The sequence below is a fragment of the Serinus canaria genome, chromosome 7 (assembly GCF_022539315.1).
Source record: "Serinus canaria isolate serCan28SL12 chromosome 7, serCan2020, whole genome shotgun sequence".
Taxonomy (NCBI): domain Eukaryota; kingdom Metazoa; phylum Chordata; class Aves; order Passeriformes; family Fringillidae; genus Serinus; species Serinus canaria.
Genome location: NC_066321.1, coordinates 19,673,675 through 19,692,945, shown reverse-complemented (window position 1 = coordinate 19,692,945; position 19,271 = coordinate 19,673,675). Strand labels below are relative to the sequence as shown.

The window sequence follows — 19,271 nt, the reverse complement described above, 5'->3', positions numbered from 1 at the left end:
GCTTAAAATGGTTGCATTTGTAAAACATAGTCCCAAGGATAACATTATCACAAACCAAAATATCATTGTCTCCACCTGGGTATCAGTTGCACTGAGTTATGTAGTTGCATAAACTGAAATAAGGAACGCAGGGAATTGTAAAGAATCCAAAGTGGAAATCTGTCTCACAGGCAGTTATGATTCCACACAGAACCATGCGGTGGATGTGTGTTCTGTGTAACACACTGACACATTAATGCTGCGGAATAAAGAAAAATCAAATGTCTAAAATAGTCCACAGAGCAGCTGCTTACTTATGATCTGAAAGCATCAGTCTAATGGGTCTGCACATGGCATGAAGATGGCTTACATTAGCTTTCAGGTTGCTATTCTGAGAGGCAAATTTTGCTAAAGATAATAGCGGAGAGATTACATTTTTTCTGTCATTCTAGATGCAAGTCTCATTATCTGTATCATGTTTGGCAATGAAAACTTTACAGGAAAATGTGTTTTCCCTAATTGCAATGAATAACATAAAATGCTAATGTTCAGGAATACTGACAAGGCTTACATCACTTTCTGCATTTCTACATTTTATTCTTTGAATACTATAAGCCAGAAAATACCTTTAAATCACTTTGAATTGTGGGATATGCTGGCTTTTCTTCATCCACTTTCTAGAATAAGCTTCTGAAAAGACTTGTTTTTATTGGTTAAACAGCTACGTCATCTACTTATAAGGGAATGGCAGCAGGAAACTGCTGCATGCCTCATCACAAGTAATGAGACAGTATTCAACAGGGACTAGGCTTGTTTGTTGCAGCCATCTTCCTGACCCATGTTCAAAGTTATCTAACACAAAAAGTAAAAAAAAAACAAAATCCACACGCATGCACACAAAAAGAGTTAAAAAAAAGGGGTGGTCAAGGGATGGGAACCAGCTGCCAAGCCATGGTCCCAGCAGCCAGGCCAGCTGACTAGATAGCAACAACCAGATGGTACTGCAAGGATTGTCTCTCTGCTATGAGGTGGCAATGGGATGGCACAACATTTTTCTGCCTGACTGCTTCCAATCATGTCTTTCCCCAATGGCAAGCCTGTGCAATTACCAGCACTCCAGGAGGTCTACAGACAAGCCTTTACCCTGCAAACAAAATACAGCTTGTAGGCCATACCAGCTGCCAAACCACACACATAGTGATAGGTTTAAAGAGGGCTGAAAATCTTTCTAACTCCATAGTATAGGCAATAAAAATATAACTGTACCTGCAGGAAAGAAAGCTTTAAATGACACTGTATAATGCACACAATAATACAAACTCCAACTTAATCAAAATGATAATGACGTATGCCAATCCTACATTACTTGAAATTGAGCGATTTTTATGTTCTGACAAGTTTACAGAACTAGGATAAATGGCATGAATGATTTCAATATATGCTCATACTTTTGAACCAAATGGTGAAGGTTAAAATCTTTCCTTTCAAGGGCCTCAATCAGCCACAAAGGAAAACAGTAATCACTGTCTTTTCAGCCAGCCCAACCGCATTTGTCAGCCCTTTCTCCGTCAATGCAGCCAGAGCAATCAACCTGCCAAACATTCAGAATGGAAAAACAATCTGAAAATACAGGGTATAATGCACCTGCCAGTGAAAATGGCCATTTCAAGAAAAGCTAGTGATCTCAGTGACCCTGCTGAGGAGGCGGTGGTGCAAAGGGGAAAGAACCCGTAAAAGAATTCTTAGTGATCTCCACTCTCTTGCACATTGACACTTCCTTACAAAGCATGCCAATTACAGCTTTTGTGCTACTTAAAAAAAATGAAAGCTTTTTTGGGCAAAATAATCACGCAAAGAAACAGAAAGACATTGCTCCTTTTTCGATGGATTCGCATGCACAGTGGACTCGTAACCTGAAAACTGGATAACTTGTGGCCATTTTAAAGAAGGGAACTCTTCATGTCAAATTACTAAGGCTGTGAACAATGATTAATTAAAAAATGCAATATGAGTTAACACACATGACTTTGAGAACAACACATACCGGATCATGTATTCAAATTATGGCCACTCAGATAAAAATCCCCCTCTTTTTTGCCCTGCCAAATCAATCTTGCAGAATTAAATGATGCCTTCAAATTTAGAAATTTGGTTTTGGGTCACCCTGTATACATTATTCTAGCTTTGAAAATCCCAAATTAGAAACTTCAGCCCAACCCCCCATTAGTCATACTACACTGATTCTAAGTACCATTTTCAGTGACAGGAGTCAAATTCTTGTCAAATGTAGATGGTCACCCCTTAGAGCTATATGACCTTCTAATCTACATATTTTATTCAAAAGATCATATAGTTGATTGCTCCTGCCTTTTAATGTTTGAAACATAAATGGCATATATTATACAGAGCTCTAAATTCCTTCACGCTACTTTCACTGCATACAGCCAGCTGATACTATTGCATTTAAATGCAGGATACAGCATTTATTTTAATATTCTCAAAGTATCAGTCTTGAAACTGAACATGTCATCTCACTGATTTATCTGTAACTGCATAAATCTAAAACCTTCTCTCTAAAGAAGAAACACATGCAAACTTTCACATTAAGGGATGAGAAAAAAACCCTGCAAAATAAAAAAAAAATTCCCCACATATACAAGATCTTGACCTCATTATCCAAAACTAGAATGCTTTCTATTCCAAACCCAGGAAGCTTTCTCACAGTTCACAAAAAAAGGCACCATTAAGGTTACGGACTAAAAAAATGAGGTAAGAAATGTTTGTTTCAATTACTTTCCCTGTCTTTTCTTTCATCTTTAATTTATGTAATAGCAGGCCAGATTCCAGAACTGGCAAGGAATTAGCATAACAATAATACACTACCCAGAAAACAGTGAAACATTGGGCATACTATTTCTGAAAAAGTTCCAGTCTACTAAGTCAAGAACCCATGAAACTGTCATGCACTGCATTTATCTCAAATCAGCCATCTAAATTTGAAGCCTTAAGGGCACTCCATAACTGCATCCACCTTATTCATTATTGACTGTATCTACTGGCATTTTAAGCCACTTCAATTGTCAGTGTACCAAATATGATTTCAGATTTAAAAAAGGCTGCAAAGACTTGGAAAAGTCACAGGGCCACAAAGACAGGAAATGGGACTCTATGTCACATCAACATATCAATGAATATTCATTATAATATGCCAAGGGATTAACTCCATGTTGTTTCTGACAGGCAATCAGGAGATCTAAGGTTACAAACTGAGCAGTAAAGTAGCTGCTATTTTTATGCAATCTTTAATAGCAACAAATGTCTTGCCAATGAATGCTAAAAACAGATTTAATGAACCACTGAATTTTTACTTTAAGTTAACATCAAAATTGTGATGTATTTTGGCAAGACAGAAAGAAAAGCAGTGCTGTAAATTAGGCTGCACCTAGCAATAACACTGTAGAGTGTAGTTGCAGTTGTCTGAGTAATCTGTTGCTGCAGAGTAGGTTAATCAAAGTTAAATCACCTGTGAAATGGGTGGCTTTTGTTAAACCGAGTGTCTTCACATCAAGTTTTCCTATCTGTATTTCTGTACATTTAAGGCATGTACTAGATAATACAGAATCACAGAATATTCTGAGTTGGAAGGGACCCACAAGGATCATATACATGAATATACAATGGTCCATTATTTCTTTGAAAAATATTAAAATGCCTAATTGTACCAGCATCCAAGAAGCAAATCCTATACATCATATTTTTATTACTCTGCTTAATATTTTAATTCTGTGTCCTGGAGATGTCAGCAGACAATTATTAAAGAGTAGAGTTAATGCACTAATACTGTCTGCAGCCAGCTGTGATTGCACATGCACAGTATAGTACAGCAGCACTAATCAGCAGGTACCCAGTTAGTCCTGGAAAGCCTTAATTGTGACAGCTGAACAAAATCATATTCCCCTATACACCCATCTTTCTTTGGATTAACAGGTTTCTAGGAGACATCCCAATTTTATTGTTTTATAACATATAAGAATCAATTTTCCTAAGGCAGTTTCTCAAATACTTTGAGGTCACAATAAATCAACATCTTAGTACTACAATAAAATAATGGAAGTTGTGAGAACTGGTAGAACACTAAGTGTCTTAATCTCCTAAGTAAGCTGCCATGTTTCAAAATTAATTTAACTGTTATGTGAATCCAAACCAGGCATTTCCAAATGCCTAGTTTTATTTGAGGACATGAAATCTCTCCTGTTTAACTCACTTGGTATGTGTTGCCACAAATATTTCCAGAACAACTAGGAATGGTTTTAATCTAAAACTAGTTTACTTCTACTTCCTATCTGTCCCACCAGGCAGACTGGCTGTAGTTGCAATGTTTCTTAATTTAGATTACAATGTAACTACACAGCCACTGTAGCACACAGAACAAAAACAAGGAGAACTATTTAGTTTGGTGTTTTGCTGTGGGTTTGTTGGTTTTATTTTTTGTGCTGTCCTCTCCCACCAAATCAGGTCTTTGAACAAGTGGACCTAAACAAGCAGAATGACAGCAGAGCATATCTAATAAAAAACTGCTTCTATTTTCCTTTTTCAAAAGCACAGCTCCAACAGCACTTTAAAAATCTCAAAATATATTATGAAGGCTCCAGTTTACTTCACTTTGTAAGAAGCTGTGAACACTGAACTAACCTAGCTCAGATGGAAATTGCTGCTGGATAAGGGAGCTACTGCAAGTGTAAGTTCAGTTGCAAGCTCCATTTTCAGGTGTACTTCACAAGGTTATTTTTGTTCACAGTATTTGCACCCAGATAAGCACAACTCAGACTGTGAGAAGAAATAAGAATCAATCAGATATATTTTACAGAATTTAAATTTATCTAATTGCACCCTGTAAATTCAGCATATTGCTTCTGTCAATTGTTTTAAATAGTTTAAAATTTTCTTTCACCAAGAAAAATATCCTACCTAGTGACTCCTTTTTTGTATGCAGCATGATTTCTTCTTTCATTTTAAACCTATGTCCTATTTCAGATATCATTGTAAAATGGGAATATAGAGCTTCATTATTAACGTATTCAGGTGGTCTTAAGATAAACCTTAAAAAGATTTTCAACACTGAAATTATGAAAAGACACCTGTGAATTTTGTGAAGCATATGAAATAAATATATTTTAAAGGAAAATTATGATGGCCCTCAAGAAATCAGTATTTGAAAGGTGGAATGGATCAGGAGACAATGCATGCCTTGAGACCACTTCTTGGTAAATGCAGAATAGTGATGACCACTGTTCCACCCCACTACAGCAAACCTCAACTACAGCCTATCTACTGTGAAACAGATCATACAATCCCAAGCAATTTCTACTGTCAGCAGGCAGAAGTAGAACTCTTCAAGTACCCAAACTGTGACCTAAGTCTTCAGATTCCACAAACCTGACAGAGGGGAGGAAAAAAGACCAGAGGGATTGGAGAAAGGCAATGTTGAGGGCATGGGAGAAATGAAAGCAGGAAAACCCCAAACACCTACCTGTGCAGGGATACAGATGAAATGAAGAATAGAAAAGAAACACAGTTAAGAGAAAAATCATATTCTCTGGCTCACTGAATAATGAAGTTTGAAAGATACAGCCTTGAATAAACACTCAAAAGTTTACATATCGAGAGCAGGAAAATGCAAAATTATGAATGTAGAAGTAGGTCCTAAAATTGCTTACATAGACTCATACTCAAAGTCAGTCATATTAAACAACCAAGAGATTTTGTTGTAGAATTACAAACAAACTAGGTCAAGACTAAGACTTTCATTTGCAGACAAATTCAAGTGTTTCAGCATTGAAAAGAAAATCTGCTAGCCAGCCATGTTTTCTTCAGAAAAATTTATTTTTTGAAAAGCAAACAAGTCATGACTGAAAGCAAGCCTGTGTTCAATTGCTGAAAACAGAAACTGCATATGTTATAAATAAATTAGTTCCTTCTTTTAAAATTCAAAGTATAAGCTCCAGGTGTAAAAATTTAAATTGTTAAGAAGCAGGGGGGTTAATTCCTAAGTTTGTTGTACAATACACAGCCTTCAATAAGTTAATAGAATGTTAGGAGTTGGAAGATGATCTTTAAAGATGATCTAGTTCCACCCCCCAGCCCTTGGCAGAGATACCTTTCCCTACATCAGACTGCTCAAAGCCCCATCCAAGCCAGCCTTGAACACAGGGATGGGGCAACCACGGCTTAACTGGGCAACCTATTCCAGTGTCTCACCACTCACAGAACAATGACTTTCCTCCTGATATCTACTCTAATCTCTTCCAGTTCAGAGCCATTACCCCTTGTCCAGTGAAACACATGCCCTTGGGCAATGTCCCTCTCCAGAGCTGGATGCAGCATTCAGGAGCAGAGGAGAGGGGCAGGATCAGGATATGTTTGGCTTTCTTTTGGGCCACTTCTTGAGCTTGCCCAGGTCCCTCTGGGTGGCATCCCATATTTCAGGCATGTCAACCACCCCACTCAGCTTGGTGCCACCTGCAGGTGTGTTGAGGGTACACTCAATCCTTCTGTATGTCAGTGATGAAGATTATAAATAACTGGTCCCACTATGGACCCTCAGGGACACCACCTGATGTACACAGGACTCTGAGCTGTTGATCTCTGGATGCAACCATTCAACCAATTCCTTATCCTGACAGTCCAGCCATCAAATCCATCTCTGTCCAATTTAGAGAGAAGGCTGTTGGGGGGATCATGTCAAAGGCCGTAGAGAAATGCAAACACACCCTGTACACTTCCCTGGCTCACTGATGTAGTCACTCCACTGTAGAAGGCCACTAGGCTGGTCAGGCAGGAGTTGCCCTCGTTAAAGCCATGCCAGTTGCCTCAAATCACCTCCCTGTCCTCCATGTGCCAAGTTACGTGTGGATTCTTGAACACCATAAATGCAAAATATATCCCATTTATGTATTTGATGTCAGCTAATTAAGCAACTTGGTGTTTAATCTGAACATATACTAGGAGTGTGAAAGTACCACATATTAGTAGCAAAAGTGATGGTAAAAGAGATGCAGAACAACAGTAACAGTTAAGCAAAACCTACAAAAATTTAGTAATAGAATTCATATAAATTATCTCACAAATCAACATTCATTACCTTATTAAGTTTCCAGATCACAAGTGCTAGTTCTAATTCATCATTATTATATTAAAAGAAACAAAAAATAACTTAATAGTAATAAATTAACCATTCACCTTCCTTGGGCTGAGTCATGACAGGTGTTTGTGTCTCCTTAGTGTAAGTAACAATTTCTCGAGGAGGAAAGTCAACCTGTGTAATTTTGGCCATTCCAAGTTTAACAGGGCCACGTCTAAAAATCAGAAAAAAACATTTAACTTTATTATTTCACATTTTGCTCAGAATAATACCCAAGTCATTATGTCACAGCACTGTTAAGTTTGATTAAGTTTGCTTAATCAAATTTAAATCCAGTGGAAACTTTGAACAAATCACACGATTATGACTACTATTTTATCATTATTATTTAAAATCAGCAACTATTTATATATCTGTGACAAAAAGGAAGATATGCACATATAAATATCTGGACATTAGGATATAATTTAAAATTTTTGCTCTTTGTGCTTGACCAGAATACTGCCACATATATGATACACCTCTGTTATCGGGGTACAGATCTACTCACAAGTCATGCTTGTACAGCAACAGTTCTAGGATTAGCTTGAAAGCTTGAAAACCAACTTAGTTATACTGAAGGAAAAAGCATTTTCTAGTCTTTTAACTTTGCTGCCCTTTTTTATCCACCTCTAAGATACTATCTAGAATGCAGAACTGCCAGGCTGACCTGGAACTCACACTTACAAATAATTTAACCATAATACATGGTTTCAGAGCACAATAGTGAAAACAACTGAGCTTTCTGACTTTAATGAAGGTAGATATAGCTAGCATCATACAACACATAATATATTCCAAAACCTGCACAACATTAATTCAGGCATTGTAGCCTTCTGTAAAACCTAACTGCAGTATGCACTGTAATAATACAGCAATGATCCAACAATTTACCTATATCAGATTTAGTTTCTTATTATCCACTCCCCTCCCAATATAAAAGCAGAAGTGTAACTCCTTCTGAAACAGGTGGTTTTGGTGGGCAGAATCACAATTCTTAGCACACCATACAGGTTTTAGTTAGTGCTTATAATGAGCTACAGCTTTTAAAAACATATTTGTAAGAAAATACGGGAGTTGCTCTGTTTTTAAATACAGTCATGCTAGCCTTTTTATTTTAAATAAATGACTTAAAGTTTGTATTTTCTCAAAAAAAAGACTCAAAGAAAACAAAACTTGTGTTGATTGGAAATAAGCATCTAATGTATATTAAAATACATTGCAAGCAAACGGTGCTAAGTCTAGGGACAGCAAATTTCTATTACTTACAAAACAGTTTCTTAACAACAACAACAATAACTACAAGTCTTAAAGGAAAAAATGCTCATACTTATTATCCATAAGCACATGAAAGAGGGAATATAAGAAATCTCTGCAATACCCCAGATCGGAATCAGAGTGCAGCTGAAGAACTGATGGATCAGTATCCCAATGCAGCGTCCTGGTACCCCAGGTTGAACAATCATGCAGCATTAGCAAAAAAGGCCAGAGATTAGTGAAGCAAATATACACTATGAAATTCTAGAGTTACAGCAAGCTTATAGTTATTTTATTGTTCACAAGAAACAAGGCAATGCAACATCAGTTAAGGGAAATCCAGCAAACATTCAGTGCAATAACACATGCAGTAAATACAAAAGTTAAGAAGCAAACAGAATTCAGAGCTATTAGGAAAGAATTAAATTATCTTAAAGGTTGAAAATTAAAGGTCCACAAACAAATGCTGCTTTAATGAAAGGTAAATAAAAGTATTTTAAATACTGATAAGAACCACTAAAACTTGAAATTCCTTTTAAAATATGTTCAGATTTCTTCAAGTTCTATGAAGACAGATTTGTTAACATAACATAAACTTGCCCAGAGCAGTAAATATGTGGAGGAAACTGTCATATTGGTAAAGGAAATTAGTCAACACATAAGCCTTTTGGTAGTGGGGCAAAAAAAGCATTTCCACTGGGATAAAGTACTGCTAGAGTTTCCAAGATCTGACATTGCAGTAATTATGGGTTAAGCACTGCCTTGGGCTTGTAAGTGTCATCTGAGTTAAAGCCAACTCCATCTAAGACACTTAAAATCTCTTATAAATTGTGGGCTTTATATTAATAATATGTTTCAAAGTCACGTGGAATAACAAACAGAAGGGATCCATTCCAAGTTGTACTAGAAGAAATAGCAAGGGGGAGATCAATATTCCCTCTACCTTCATTTCTAGCCTTCATTCCTTCTTCAGAAATTTTCATGTAGTCTACTGGCTATCAGGCTTGGGCAGAATTTTAGTAACACACTTGTAAGAGATTAGCAGATTAACCTGCATGTTTTTTTCTGACATTCTCATATGTTACCTGCATTTTTTAAAATAATGTTTCTGAATAAAAATATGAAGAATAAGCAATATTTTACTACAATGAATCAATAAAAGACAGTTTTAGGTTTTCATCCCATGCAGGGTAATGTTCTATTAACTAGGTGCAGAATTCCTAAAGTTAAAGTTGATCTGAAAAATAAACACACAATGCCATAAAAACTCATAAATATGAGTCCAACTTTCATATTCCAAATGTATGAACTTGTACTAATAAACCAGGATGTAGACACCCATTTACTGGGGGAAGGGAAGAATCCACTTCTTGGGAGAAAAAGCAAGGGCACTCCAACAGGAACCCCATAATGCCTTCAATTTAGCTGTATATTCATACCTCCGTGCCTTAAAGATCCAATCCTGACAGAGATTTAAAGTTTGGAAATGCATGAAGCTTTTGAGACTCAGGCTAAGGGTTTTCTCAAGGCTTCATAAGAAAATGCATGCATACAACATTGCATTACTATGTTTGAGAACACACAGGGTGCAGTACATGGATGAGGTGGAAATAAATGCAGTACACTATGTGGCATTCCATTTCAGGTATGTGGCCTATGCATACAGTTCCATACTGAATTTAAATTAGGTGTGAATGGAAAGAAAATATTTTCTTTCAAAAAGTCATCATCAAATACTTCTTGGTTTTTTTTCTTCTAGAGAACATAATTACATATATAAATATATTTTTAAAAGACAATTTAATAAGCAATAAACAACAATTTAAAATAATTAAAATTTGCTTGCCACTGAATTAAGGAACTATTATATTGGTTAATTAACACAACAGGCAAACAAGATCATACCTGAGCACTCTTAACCAAAAAGTCTGAGTTCACATCTGCTATCTGATATATTCTCTGCTTTAACTGAATACTTTCTATTTAGAAATAGGCACCACATAACCTTTGTTCAGGTCATTAGTCTCTTGAGTATTTTCAGATTAAGATGCATAATCCACAAGCATACAAGATGTTACTACAGTCTTTTTATAAGATGTTTCAAAGCAGTCTAACCTTTGACTCCTTTTCCAAAATGACAACAGTAACTGATAACGGCTGCAGTTACTGTGCTTTAACTAAACTTCCTCCACAATGTATAATTACTAAATTTCAAGTACATAAACTTCACTTGTTGAGAATATTTTAGCAATATTAACAGGTAGCTACTGCTCTTATTTTCAGACTGTGCATGGGACACAGTAAAAAATACTCTTTGGAAGTAGTGTTTTCCTGCCTTATCACCCATATATCACCGCTTGAGATGTTTAACAGAAGTATTTATCTGACTCTTCTTTAGAGCAGCATGTCTCAAACCATCATGCTCAAAGAAATGTGACAAGTATTGGTACTGAATAAAGACCAAAACAACAGTGGCTGTACTGAGATGGAGTTATGTTCTGATAAAAGATTGCAACTGCTGTAGTTGTGCTACACAGATGAAGTAAAATAATGAGAAATATGGTTCTGAGTAGGGGAAAAACAAAATCAGAAGTAATGCAAAGTTTGTAGATGGCACCCTTTTTAGATCAACTAGGCATGGGAAAAAGCAGATATCCTATCATCCATACCCATTCACCTCTAGAAAAAGCTGGGAAAAGTGCAGAAGTTAGAGGTTTTGAGTTTGTTATTGTCCCAGGACACTCATTTTACTTCAAACTTGCAAGTTTAAACAACTCCACATTAATGCTGGCAACTTCAAATAATGAAGTACAGTTGCATTTCAAATTTTAAAGTCAAGTATTTCCACAAAACAGTCACTTTTGACAAATTCAACACTGTAACCTCATATTGTTACAATCAAATAATAAACCATGATTTTATTCTAAAGCTGAATTATTCAGAACTCAGGTATGGAGCAAAGGAGCAGGGCAAGGAAAGTGACATACCTCGATCCAACAGCACCATCCCCCGAGTCCTGGCTCCCAGCCTCGCTTGGCGTACTGACGGATTTGGAAGACGGAGAGGTAGGAGGAGGGACTAGATAGTGAAACAGACAGGTATCCGCTGTTACTACTCGCAGAGGTTGCACGGCTTAGGATGTTTACAAATTAATTAAAAATGAAGTATTAAAAAAAAAGTGATGGCAAACAAAAAAAAACATGGATGAAAATGAACAGCAGAAAGAGAGGGGAAAAGACAATGTTAACAATTCATGCTGGATTTTCATGCAATTGTTTGGCATTTATGCATCTGGAGCATACAAAAAGACATGGAGGGGAAGACATTAAAGAGAAAATGAATTGAAAAAAATATTTTTAAATTGAACTTTTGACAAATGATGACACTGATTTTCAAAGGGTAATTTCCACTGACTCCTCATGTTGCTTAAACATAGAAAAGATAGTTGTTAATACAGCTCTGACATTAGTCTTTCTTAAAGATTAGACAATGAATGTGTTTAACTGGCAATGTTATTTCAAAACAAATAATCACCAAACTGTGGACCAAAAAAGTGGCTGTGTCATACAGCATCCTGTTATTTTTGTTCTAGGTTGAATCAAATAAACATAAATCTTGTGTATTACAAATTTTCTAGTATTAGGTCTTGACAATTTTTTTTTTTTTTTTTGCTGGACAGTAAACAGTCTAGTACCACTGTATTTAAACTTCTAAAGTGTTGGTTCATTTCCTGCTAGTAGATGAAGACTGCATTTACCATTTGAAAAGTAACACTCTTTCTGGAAGCAATATATAGTGAATGATATAATGCAATCTGATACAAATACAAAGCTACTTTGGTATTTCTTTCAACTTTTCTTTTTAGAAATGCTCCTTTTTAAATGAAACTTAGGATTTAAACACAAGAATTAAGGGATGTTTTGAAGGTCCTTATATGCTTCATTTTTCAGCAATAAGTAAAGCATTCACTGCTTAGCAACTCTTAAAAACCCTTTTAATCAACTGAACACAAATTATTTATACAAACTGCTGACTACTCTGTCAACAGTTAAGCATGGGAGAACTCTGAATTTAGGTCTACAAGGTTTCTACAGAATTTCTTGAAATCACAAGTATATTGGGACTTCTTTAGAATTTTTCTACCTCGTCTCAAAACAGAGACATGGTTCCGATTGACAAAAATTCTTCCTTAATTTTACCAAAGTAACAGTGAATTCTCCAATTTATTAAAATTTCATTCCCTCAAGGGGAGAGATCTTTTTTATAGGTCTTGAGTTGTTTTTCATAAATTCATACATATACACTTTTAGACTTTATACTTATACAGCCGAGGGTCTGTAAGAATATCTGAATTCTCCAGCTCATCCTCGCCAGGTTAATCTACAGCAAAGCAGCTGCCCGCAGCCCTTTGCTTTGCCATCAGTGCGCATTTTCAGGACATGGTGGGGTCGCGGCCCCAGTGCTGGTGCTGCAGCGCTCTCTTGTGGGGAAAGCGACTCTCGGGAAACCCTGCCCAGAACTGAGGTGAGTTCCACTGCAGGACCAACAGTCTTACGAAAAGACCTGATGGAATTTCACCTACCCCAGAGGATTAAACTATAAAATATTTTTGAAAATAATTCTGGTTCACTAACTTAAGGCTTCTTATATAGTAAGTATGGTAGATATCAAAACATGCTGACATTGATACAGTCCCTTCTCCTCTAACAGAGCATTCTCTCTCTAACAGTTAACAGCACAGCAATTGCCTTAGGAATTAATACAATTTTCTAGGAAAGAATCTAATGTCAAGCAACGTCCCTCCACTGACAGTGTGAGCACAAGCTACCTCAGCTGCACACCAATCAGCTCAGCCACAAGTTAGCATCAGTTCAGGCATACAATCACTGTACTTGCTGGCATCCAGTCAGCAGAAAAACAGCTTGAGCCTTAGGCATGCTAACTGCAGGCAGCAAGGAGGACATTTTAACTTGATTAAGCATCCACATCAGACCTGGTTATCTCAAAAGGAGACAGACAATTCCCTGTGTACACTGAAGGGCGTGATGAAGTAGCAGCTCAGTGGAATTAAACACAACACGCAGGGGTGTGCCCCACTCTTGCATGCCAGCACCTCTGTGTTTTTCACGAACACCTACTCTAAGCATACACATTAACCTGCTTGGAGAACTGGCTATTCTGTGGCTTTCAGATTCGCTGCCAGATGTGGGAAAAAAAAAAACCAACCACATAAATTCCTACAAAAATTTAATCAACTGCCTTAGCACATTATATACAAGGGAAGTGTTCAAATATTAGTCTAGCAAGAAAATCTGTAGCAGGTCAGAACTGATTTCTTAAACAGCTGCACACCGGTGCTAACAGAGCCAAACAGAGTCTCTAGACTATTAAAACAGTTTGAATTACCAAAAATGACTGCTGGGGCTGTTGGAATCGGAGCAGCTATAATGCTGTTCACTTCTGAACACTTGAGGATTACACAATAGCAATTATGAAAATATAATCGGAGATATATGTGTAAGAAATTATTACTATTTTATTTACAAACCCAGTTGAATAGAGCCCCAAGAAGCCAACTGATAAGCTTTAAACCTCTTTGATTTCAGAGCTGGAGACAAAAAGCAGAGTTGCATTATCATGTTTCTTGCTTTCATCTTCCACAGGGATGTGCTTAAGTAAAGGCAAAAAAGCAACAGCCAATATGCTAACATGTCCAAGAGCTGCACAGATACCAATCACCAGCCTTGGAAGCTAATCTTTATACTTAGTGTTGTTATTTTTCCATCAAAGTCAGTCAGGTACTTGAGATAAGAAAAACTAGATGTGGAAAAGAAACAAGCCAACTCCATACAAAAATATCAGCGTTAAAATTTGGCATTGTGGAAAAGAGTAAGGAAAAAAAATACAGGAGAATAATGAGCATGAAAAATAGGAGGGGAAAAGAAAATGCATACATGATATATTAACTAATATACTTCAAATAATCCACTAGTGTAAATGATGTTATTTTATAAAATAATGTTAAGCAATGTGTACTGAAGCACATCATTTGACATTTATAACAGATCATGAAGGACGAAAGAGTATAAAACCAAGACATGTATAACCTCTCCCAAACATTTATTTCCAACAAATAGTAACATTCCTACCAACAGGAGACTCAGGTGTCAACCCCATACTCTGAAGCAATGCCTCCGCTTCTCTTCTTTTCTTTTCAAGATCAGATTCTTCTTGTACTGGAAGAACTTCTTTCTTCTGGTCAGTCTAAAAATTATTTATTAAATAAGTTACAGCCTTTAACCTTTCATTTATTTTGAGACCCCACAGAGTTTTTATAATACTGAAACCTACCAAGTATATTAGATATTCAATTTCAATAATTCTGATGGTTTTTTTGTAGATAAAGTAAACAGACAGGAATAACAATGTTCCAAAGCTTTGGTACTGTCTTTAAAGGACATATATAAACATGCAAAAAGTGTCTGTGTATTTGCCAAAATGACTAACACTTCATAAGATTAAGAGTACTTTTTCTTACACTACTCCTAAGCACTGTAAAATGCAAATAATGACAAAAATATCCTGTACCTGGGTGTAAAAGTATTTTAGACATAGTAATGTGGTTCCTATTTTAAAATTACAATAACTGTGTCAAAGAAAAGTAGTTTTCTTTGTGTTATCCTCTAGACATAAAAAAATACACCCTCACTCTCTTTCATTTAGAAATAGTGCAAGCCCTATTGCAAAAGACGGTGAACACTGTATCTTTCTACTCTTAGTTAGCTGCTTTTTAAAAAAGCAGTTCTGGCAATACACTGCTACAAGGTCATTAGGACACAATTTGAGCTATTTCTTTCTCCGTTTTGTCCGAATCATATGGTTGGCAGATGCCCAGTCTTATGTCATATGCTGATTTAGAACACTGACTAGATCATAACCAAACACAGAGAACTAATGAAAAAGTACCCAAAACATACCAGTAAAAGTTCCTTTTATAAGATACAATGTGCATTCAGGAGAAACAGTAATCTATCACTGATTATCACATAATTGAGCAGCGAGAAATCCACAAAACTGTTATAACAAACTAAATGTAACACACAAGCACCATATACATCCTGAGTGTTGCTTTGATTTTAAAATTCAGCCTATAGATAGGTCAAAGAGCAGAAGAACATAGCACATTGTTTGTACAATGGTAATACTGACGGTCAGATAATTCCTACAGACATCCTCAGAACTGTATTTCAGAAATGAGTTCTTTAGATAACACCTATCACAACTCATTAAGCAGAGCTTTCATGCAATGGATCAGAGTGATGTGATTAATGATGTCAAATGCACAGAGATAGTTCTAGAAATCTGACCTTTATGATAGTGTAAGATGCTAGTTTTTAATTTTTTTTAAATCCAGGTTATCATACAGACAGTTGAAAAGAAAACAGTAGGTGTTTACATTATTATAAAACGAAAGTGCTACATTTATATTAGCACCAACCATTAAATAGACACTCCCTGAACAGGACACAGAAAATGATTGATAGATTATATGAACCTACTCTTAAATTTTGGGCAAGTAACATATGCGAGTCAAAGTGAAAATTATTTCTTACTTCTTTCTTCTTCCGTTCTTCTTCCTTTCTCTTCTTCTCCTCTCTGATTTGAGCTAATCGTTGCTTCTTGCGCTCCAACTCCGCCTTCAGCTCACTTTTGTCAGACATGGCTGAAACACTGAGCAACAGAAACCATGTCACTGTTTGGCTTTTGTTTGGGTGGATTTTTCTTTCTTTTTTCTTTTTTTTTTTTTTGTTTGTTTGTTTGTTTTGTTTTCATTTTTTTTCAAAACAGTAGTTTTCCTTTCCAGAAGCTATCCTCAAAAAAATTACCCTAACTTACCAAAAACAGCTTACCAGAAGCCTGAGTCAACAATAGTTGAAAAAACCCACATTCCTATTTCTATTTTTCATTCACTTAACACATTCTCAATACTAAAGTGATTGATTTAAAACAAACAGATGATTTAAACCACGGCAGGGTGACAGCATCCATTTCTAAGGTAGGTCTGATGCTCTTTGAAGGAACTACTTTGAAAGAAACCTTAGGCAATGATGTATTTGATCTTGCCATAGGATTTTTGCAGATACAAAAACCACCTGCAAGATTGAAAACAGCAAGAAAAGCAGCAAGACAATATTTCTCTGCCATTTTTCACTTCAACAGCTAAATACTGGCATGCTATAACTTAACAGTATATAAGCTATATATCCTTCTACAGTAAAGATTCATTAAAACATTTAGTAGGATTACTATAAATGGTAAGGCAATTTAAGTACAAGTGAGTGGTCTAAGAAAACTGTAAAGCACATGCATTATAATTTTTTTTTCAAAACTGTTATACTGCTAAAAAATTGGGGATCGTTTAAAGACAAAAATGCTACAAAAAGTTTTGCTATGCAACTAACTCAAATACAAACAAGAAGGCCAACAACAAAAGGTGGAAACCCTCCAGGTTTAGAACTTCACAAAGCCATAGAACACAGGTAAGAAAAACTGTGAAAGCGCTAGGTGAAGAAGAACTTAATTTTACTGTTTTTAAGCAAAGTCAAGTCACCAAAGAAAATGCACAAGTGGGTCCTATAACAAATGAGGTAACTATAAATGCTTTTACAGTAAGTTTGACAATAAGGATACGAGACTAGGCGTTAGTAATATGATTGTGTGCTATTTCAAAATAAAGAATGCTTGCAAGTGTTTGCATAGCACAGCTAAGCACAGAAAGGGATACAAAATGTTGCAAGCCTCATACGCCTAACCCCACATCCTAGTAATACGTATACCGGATGTATGTATTCCTTCATGCCGCCTATTAGCACTAAGGTGCTACTAAATAAATAACCCACAGTCAGCATTTTCAAATGGCATTCCCGTGTCCCTTTCAAACAGCACTAGGAAAGCGCGTAGTCACACCATGGATTGCCGCCCGTCCAGTGCCGGCTCGGGGAGGCGAAACAGCACAAACCGAGCGGACCCGAAAGGAGGGGAGCCCGCCCCATCCCGCCTGGAGATGACCGCGGTACGCACCTGGTGCCGCCAGAACCAAGTCCCCACCCAAATCCCACAGGGGCCGTCCCGGGGAGAGCGCCCGGCAGCCCGGACAGGGTCGCCCCACGGCCCGAGAGAAGGCGGCACTCCCAGCCTCTCCCAGTAAGCGAGCCGGGCCGCCCCCGGCCCCACCCGGCTGCCACAGCCCTCGCTGCACAGAGCGAGGCCGAAGGAAGACGCGTTCCCACCGGGAGGCAGCAGCGCTGGGCGCGGCTCGGCCCCTTGAGCACCTGTCCGCGGCTCGGCCCCTTGAGCACCTGTCCGCGGCTCCTCCCGCGGCTCCTGCCCTGCGCCCGCCGCCCTCGGCCCCTCGCCCCTTCCGCCGCCGCACAAAGGCGCCGACAGCTGGCAGGCGGCTGCTGACGGCAGACGCCGAGGGTCAAACCAGCTCCGAAGGCGTTGCGGAATGCGCAGAAATCTACGGAAACTGCGGAAGGACGCTGAGATCTGTGCAGTAAAACACCCAGTGCCCCACTCATCCGCACCGTCAGCGTCAGCAATCGGAAAGGAATTAACACGAGAAACGAGCGCGAAGCGATACAGGAACAGGGCGGTTCCCGAGGCCCGGTGCCACACCCCTCCCGCCGGGCGCTGGCCGGCGAAGCCGCTTGGAGAACAACGACACCCAGCATGCAGCGCGCACCGCTGGATGGGCTCGTCGCCGGCGCTCCTCGGCGTGGTCGCGGCGTGGCCGCGCGTTGCATGATGGGAGTAATAGTCTTCCGGAGTGGGGACGCGCGAGCGGGCGGCGCTCGGTGGCCGCAGGGCGCGGGGAGCGAGCGCCACCTCCGGCCGTGGAGTGCATACGCGCTGATGGTGGGGGCGCGCGGCGATTTCCCCTCACGGACGCCTCGGCAGAGGCCCTGGAGGGACAGCGCCCTCGCCTCTGCTTTGGCTTCCATGCACTGAGAGACTATCCACGTTAGTCCCCTCCCGCGGCCGAGCGTGAAAACCAGTATTGTCGATGGAACTGTATGGTTTTAACCGCGGGGCCCACGTGCGGCCGGTAGCCATGATCCCGCCAGTGACCTGGGGATAAGGAGTATAAAAGCCTGGTGAGGTGTGGGCCTCAGGCCGGTGACAAAATGGTCACCGCAGACGGTGCTGTGTGCTCTTTGTCAGCCGTGGCGTTGGGCTGCCCTGGCGACACGACGGATCCCATCGTTAGCGTCGTGCAGGAGTGAACTTAGCTCATTTTGATGCAGCTCCAAACTGATAGCAAGTGACTGTTGTTTCCCACTCGTCCTAAATAAATAAGTATATTGTCATTTTTATCCAGTGGAAACACATATCAGAATCCTGTACCTGTTTTTGGTATTTGCTGGACTAGTGCTGCTGACTTCTGTCTCAGTGAAGTGCAGGGTCCCCCAGCCTGCTGATCTGCCAAAGCAAAATTACAGGGAAAATTGCTGTAGTTCAAGTGGAGCGTGTGTTCACAACACCCTGTGAAACAAAGCGTTTGGAGGCAATAACCCCAGAGCAGGTTAATTTTTCTGCTGTTACAGAATTGGAATAATTTATTTGCAGTGACTGTATCTACAAATAGTTATGCCTGGCAAGTGTATTTCTGAAACTTGTCTTGACAAGCCCTGGAAAAAGGCTTCATTTGCAGTCTGGCTTTGTAGCAGTCCTGTTAGGTTCAATAAACGGAACAGGTTGGTTGATACTTTGCTGGGATAGCTGCTAGGAAAACTTCAATTGCTGCAGGAATCAGTGTTGATTACTCCACTGTAACATTCCATGTGAGTCAGGG

The 19,271-nt window shown here is 38.6% G+C and overlaps 1 protein-coding gene across 4 annotated transcripts in view; it reads right to left on the bottom strand.

The window, feature by feature from the left end:
• The window catches only part of DYNC1I2 (dynein cytoplasmic 1 intermediate chain 2), a 28,648-nt gene extending 10,482 nt beyond the window's left edge, over nucleotides 1-18,166 (bottom strand). The window contains exons 1-5 of one of the 4 annotated variants that reach the window (XM_050976810.1): nucleotides 18,004-18,166; nucleotides 16,030-16,147; nucleotides 14,566-14,680; nucleotides 11,404-11,494; nucleotides 7,219-7,334 (exon numbers count right to left, since the gene is read on the bottom strand). In XM_050976810.1, coding sequence (XP_050832767.1) covers nucleotides 7,219-7,334; nucleotides 11,404-11,494; nucleotides 14,566-14,680; nucleotides 16,030-16,137 — 430 coding nt within the window. In that variant the 5' untranslated portion in view covers nucleotides 16,138-16,147; nucleotides 18,004-18,166. The other 3 variants (XM_050976809.1, XM_018911536.3, XM_050976811.1) reach the window with 3 other exon arrangements.
• Nucleotides 18,167-19,271: the final 1,105 nt, after the last annotated feature.